The sequence below is a fragment of the Spea bombifrons genome, chromosome 2 (genome assembly GCF_027358695.1).
Source record: "Spea bombifrons isolate aSpeBom1 chromosome 2, aSpeBom1.2.pri, whole genome shotgun sequence".
Taxonomy (NCBI): Eukaryota; Metazoa; Chordata; class Amphibia; order Anura; family Pelobatidae; genus Spea; species Spea bombifrons.
In genome coordinates, this window is record NC_071088.1 from 133,802,892 (window position 1) to 133,809,265 (window position 6,374).

Sequence of the window (6,374 nt, forward strand, 5' to 3'; positions counted from 1 at the left end):
AGGAGTACACAAAGTGTTAAAAAACCAAGTCCTAGTGTGTGAACTCAAGGGAGCAGAAGAAATGTGAGCCCCTGCCTGAGCTGAACCTTTCTGGATTCCGTAGTCTGGGATCACTCACCCCTCTCTCCTCCCCAACTGCCCTCTGTGTCTGTAAGACCCACTCCCTCCCCTTGTCTCCTCCTCTCATTAGTAGAGCATGAGTCTGGTACAGCACTGAGCACTCACACTGCATTGCCTGGGAGAGGAGCAAGCAAGAAAGCCCTACTCTCTCCTCCTGCTGCTGGGTCTGGATGCTTTTATTTCACCCCACTTTCTTTTGGGATCTGATTCCTGAATCAATGCAACTCCTTTTGATGCTGAGATCAGAGAAAATACCCTGGTGGATTTAAGAGTTTTTCCTCCCCTTTTTTTTGCTTGGATGTAGCAGAGGACTTTTGTTGAGACTTGGAGAGACATTTGTTGCGCTGATCGCAGAGCTTCATCAGGATCTGTCCTCCTTCCCCATGCATGAGAGCCCAGAACACTAAAAAATATATTCTGATCCAGAGGATAGTTTTCAGGTCATCAGCAAACGGGTGCAATGATGGAGCCCAGATACCTCCTTCCTCACTTGCTTGCCATCTGTTTCCTTTTGGGCAGAATCTCATGTTTTGGGGATGAAGAAGAAAGAAGATGCGACCCAATCCGGATTTCCATGTGCCAGAACCTCGGTTACAATGTAACCAAAATGCCAAACCTGGTTGGCCATGAATTACAAACCGATGCTGAGCTCCAGCTCACAACATTCACCCCCCTGATCCAGTATGGCTGTTCTAGCCAGTTGCAGGTAGGTCCCCATCTGATGACCACCCCCTGCCAAGCACCACCTAACCCCAAAACCAAGCAGAATCATTACATCTGAGATCAATTGAACTAACCCAATATGCCTTTCTGATCTACTGGTTGCATTTCAAAGTAGAAACTCTAAAGTTCTGCATAATAACAAAGACCAAACTTTTTGTAGCAAAATGTGAAACTTATTAAATTACTTAAAATATTATTCTAAATACCATGTTTTTTTTTTTAAATTGCTACAAAGCTTTTTAAACACACAATCTTCTAGAAACCAAGGCACAGGATGGAAGATCTACCTCTAGTGGACCTCTGATATATTCCCAATCCCTATCTAGCCCGAAGAGCTTACATTTAGTTATTAATCTGCATTATTTTTTTTACCTAAATGTTAAACTATTCCCCTCTTGCCACTCCTGCCTGCTACCCACGCTTATCCCGACAATAAATCAGGGTTCAATGTATAGAATTCCATGTAGAATTGTGGTGATCTTACTATTTTTGAAGCTTTTTATAAAGTTTATGTTTTTGGTTGTTAGTGACAACTCCTATGGTCTTTAGCCCTCATTGTATTTGTGCTGGTAAAAATATAATATGTGCAGTGCATACATATGTAAGTGTCCATAAAGATAATGCTTGCACACAAGAGCTTGCAATCTAGTGTTACCAGAATAAGGATGCATTATCTAAGATGCCAGAAACCTGCTCACATTGTACTTTTGTTGAGATGTTTAAAATAACCGACCCCCCCTCCCCTCCACCCCAGTGCTTTTCCAAAATCAGAGATAAGCTCCTTTGACATTTTCCATACATTGTTGATATAAGGATCATTGTGAGAGTGACATTTTGCACTGCAGGAATGTGAGGGCTGAGCTCACTTTCTTGACACTTTTCTCCCTTTTCTGTGGGAGGCTGATTAAGTTCCTTGCTAATTTCTTTTTTAGAATTCTCCATTAGCCCCAGATCACTGATAATTACTTGCAAGAGAGAGAGAGAGAGAGGAAAAAGAACCTTTTAACAGAAAGGGGGATTCTATGGCTGAGCAGGGAGAGGGAGAAATTCTAACAAAGGGGCAGCTGAAAGGCATCCAGATGGGATAAGTCTCAAGATTAGTTTACCTTTTAAGTGGGAAGATTTCAGATAAGAGGGCTGATAATTCACAGCAGTTAATCAAACCAACCAAAACAATTTATGATATAGAGAATTCACCAAGCACACTGTTATCAGGGACATTTTTGGGGCAAAAAAAGGGCCTTTTGGTTAAAAGGTGGAGCAGTTGGGTTAAAAAAATAAAGAAATCTCGTTTGCTTTGTTTTTATTTGCTTTTTAGTGTTTGGATACATTGTATGTTATCGATTAAATAGTGTTCCCAGCTAAATACATTTAACGGAACAATTTAACCCTCTGTGTGCCAGGGGGGGTTGTCCTATTTTGTGCAAAATGAAAATACGGTAATAGGTCAAGGTCTATTATGGGGCTGTTGATGGGTTCAAGGGCTTAAATCCATATTAGTGTGAACAGAAGTTACAGTACAGGGATTCTTGGATACTGAGGAGGTGGTAGATAATGGGAACAGCCACTCAGCAGAAGTGGTACAGGCTAATATAGTAAGGGGATTTAAACATGCATAGGATGGCTCCATCAGGAAAAAGCGGGTAACCTAGATGGGCCGAGTGGTTCTTATCTGCCATCAAATTTTATGTTTCCTTGCTTGTAGACACCAGGTAACCCACAAAATGCATCATACACCCCAACCCATAAGTCATGTATTCTCCCCGACTTCACATTGCAGAATAAAACCACCCCCCTGGGGCTACTACGTGTGAAACTAGCTATTATCGGACCACACCTTTCATCATTCTCAGGCAAAGTTGGCTGAGGGTGATGAATGATGTAGCCAGGAAAAAAAACCGAAAGTGTTGAATTTGGCCATTCCACCCAAATATGTTTCTAGTTAATATCCTGTGTGTTATCCAGAGTGCTGTGCAGTCGGAATATTATAACGATAGTGTGTGATTGTCTTGTATATTGGTTTATGTGTAGACGTTAGAACAAATCTTTATTTTTTCCCCGTTTTGTCTTCTTTTCCACAGTTTTTTCTTTGTTCAGTGTACGTCCCGATGTGCACCGAGAAGATAAACATCCCCATCGGCCCGTGTGGGGGGATGTGTCTTTCTGTCAAGAGAAGATGCGAGCCGGTCTTAAAGGAGTTTGGATTTGCCTGGCCGGACAGCTTAAACTGCAGTAAGTTCCCACCGCAGAACGACCACAACCACATGTGCATGGAAGGTCCCGGCGACGAAGACGTGTCCCTGCACAGCAAGTCGTCCATCCAACCGGGCGAAGACTGTAACTCGTTCGGTCCTCTTTCTGACCAGTACACGTGGGTTAAGAGGAGCATGAACTGCGTTCTGAAATGTGGCTACAATGCTGGACTCTATAGCCGATTGTCGAAGGAATTCACGGACATCTGGATGGCCGTATGGGCCAGTTTGTGTTTTATATCGACGGCCTTCACCGTTCTCACATTCCTCATTGACTCATCCCGATTTTCCTACCCCGAGCGACCCATTATATTTCTGAGCATGTGCTATAATATTTATAGCATAGCTTTTATTGTGAGGCTGACCGTGGGTCGGGAAAGGATATCCTGTGATTTTGAGGAGGCAGCAGAACCTGTTCTCATCCAAGAAGGGTTGAAGAACACAGGATGTGCCATTATTTTCTTGCTGATGTACTTTTTCGGGATGGCTAGCTCCATCTGGTGGGTTATCCTGACATTGACCTGGTTTTTGGCAGCCGGACTCAAGTGGGGACACGAGGCTATCGAAATGCACAGTTCCTATTTTCACATCGCGGCCTGGGCTATTCCGGCTGTGAAGACCATAGTCATATTGATCATGAGGTTAGTAGACGCCGACGAACTGACTGGCTTGTGCTATGTTGGCAACCAAAACATTGACGCGCTGACGGGCTTTGTGGTTGCCCCACTTTTTACCTACTTGGTGATAGGGACCCTGTTCATCGCTGCTGGTCTTGTAGCTCTTTTTAAAATCAGATCCAACCTCCAGAAGGACGGCACCAAAACGGATAAACTGGAGAGGCTGATGGTGAAGATCGGCGTCTTCTCGGTTTTATACACCGTGCCGGCCACGTGCGTCATAGCTTGTTATTTTTATGAAATTTCCAACTGGACTGTTTTCCGTTACACCGCCGACGACTCCAACATGGCGGTGGAAATGCTTAAAATCTTTATGTCGTTGTTGGTGGGCATCACCTCCGGCATGTGGATCTGGTCTGCCAAAACCCTCCACACGTGGCAACGGTGTTCCAACAGACTGGTCAACTCGGGAAAAGTTAAAAGAAAGAAAAGGGCCGATGCTTGGGTAAAACCTGGGAAGGGCAATGAAACAGTCGTATAGTCAAACTGTTCAAGAACCTTCTTTTAATGTTGAAGGAGAAGAAGTCTTGGTTTGCTGCCATAAATGAAACTCAAGAACACCCTTCGGGTTGCTTGGAGCAGTAGATTCCCAATGGGGTGGAATTCTACCAATGTTGCGAGCTGGTCAGGCCTACGACGCCCTTTGGATGTGCTATTTAAGACGGCAACTGGCTTCGTTTCATCTCGCGTGTAAAGTTAAAGAGGTTGGCCAAGTGGTGGAACCAGTGACCTCTGGAAGAGATCTCTCCGTGTTGATAACCCTGTCCTCTACCATTCACCACGACCTGCTGTCACTGGGGTTTTGTGGCAAATAACAATTTATGCAAGTTACAATGTGATAAGTCTTAGTCCCCCCCAAGACTATGTTATGTCTACATGATCAGAAGGTATGGGGGGGGGAGAGACAAGTCTACAAAGCAAAGGCCTACACCGAGGTCATGTTGAACTCTTTGCAGCTCCGTATCGCTTAGTAAACAAAGCCCATGGAGTGTTGTAGTATAATCGCTGAACACTGGATTCTAGAATTTGCTTTTCTTGATTCTGCGGTGCCTTTCAAACTGTTTTTTTTAATGCCGTACTGCCTGACCATCTCTTAGTTAATGAAGCACCCTCCCCCCGTTAATCCGTGTAGTCTACATCCAGCTCCCTATAGGATCATGGGAATTGTAGTTAAGCGACGTGGGGAGTTAGACGTTCTAGAAATGAAAAATCGAGGGTTTTCTGTGTATGTCTAGTACAAAATGCACTAAAAAAGGATTTCTAAGGCCATTAGGTAGACTCCTGTGGATTAAACACAATGCACTATTCGCTCTCGAGACGTTTTTTTGCTTTGTAAATAGCATTAGCGTAAGCTTTTGCGGTGAAAAGGAAATGTTTGAAAAAATATAAGTATTATCATAGGTAGGGTGTTATTTTGCTAAGCACACGGCTTTCGGTTCACCGGCTCTTGAAGGACTACAATTCCCATGATCCTCGGCCAGTATCGGGTTGGCTGGGTACCATTGGGATTGTAGTCCAGCACCCGGTGAGAGGGCCTCAGGTTGTTAAACCCATAGACTTCTGTTTTCAAGGTGTATTGGTTGAACTAAGATATACAATAATGCTGGCTACTATGGCATCGAGGAAACTAACCCTTTAAGTGCCACGGGGCAATATATCAATAATGCCCGCATCCTCTAACAGGAGTTTGTCAGCCCGGTTTTTCTTTTTCTGGCGTACGGCTGGAAGACATCTGTACTTTAACACAGGTGTGCGTGCCGGTAACATTAATCAATCGTTTTGACTGACCCATTTTGCTTTGTCTAATCAGGGAATTTAGCGAACCTTGAAGAACGGAAATGTTAAAAATACGTTTTCGCTCCGTCAGATAAACGGCAAATAAGCAAACTTTCGAGTGCATCGCTCTATACAAGTCAAGACGTGAAACCCGCGGAAGTATAACGTGTATTTAAAGGGCCACAAAATGTTTAATGGATTCCTGAAAGCGGGAATCACCTCGTTATACTCTAATTTAAAGATGCTGTACCACTTAAACAAAGTCAATGTGTGAATAATCACATTACGTTCTCGGTTTCTATAGCAACAGCCAATCAGTGCCTGCTCTTTGTATCATATGACAGTTAAGTGTACCCTGAAAAATTCTGAATGAGACAAAATTTAAACTCCACCGCAGCCAAGCCGTAGAGCCCGCTTCCAGCTTAATAACAGAATCATTGTTTGGACAAATTACTTTCAGGTTCCTGATTCCCCCCCCCGCCCCCCCAAGTGAATATTATGTTGTGAAACCAAGCAGTGCCTTTGTAATAACCAAGTAATAATATACAGAGAGGTTTCTTTTCCCTTCGCCTGTGACGGTTATTGTCCTCTTCTGAAGAGTACTTAGTTCTTAGAATGTCACATTGTAGGGCTCTTGGCGAGGCCCCCGGGACCGCTTTCCATCAGGAACGCTTTCTATCGGAGTGTTTGTATTAAACACGCCGCTGATCTCGTATGTGCGGAATGACTTAACACTTAATGAATTATGAAGCAATAATCCCCACTAGGAATTGAGCGTCCAGCTGTAAAGAACACCAAATGTATTATCCTAAATACATAATACCGA

At 43.7% G+C, this 6,374-nt stretch overlaps 1 protein-coding gene across 1 annotated transcript; it reads left to right on the forward strand.

Annotated features, from left to right (window-relative positions):
• Nucleotides 1-255: 255 nt before the first annotated feature.
• On the forward strand, nucleotides 256-5,144 carry FZD4 (frizzled class receptor 4). Its single transcript, XM_053456564.1, has 2 exons — nucleotides 256-826; nucleotides 2,925-5,144. The coding sequence occupies exons 1-2, from the start codon at nucleotides 581-583 to the stop codon at nucleotides 4,251-4,253; spliced, it is 1,575 nt and encodes a 524-aa protein (XP_053312539.1). The 5' UTR covers nucleotides 256-580; the 3' UTR covers nucleotides 4,254-5,144.
• Nucleotides 5,145-6,374: the final 1,230 nt, after the last annotated feature.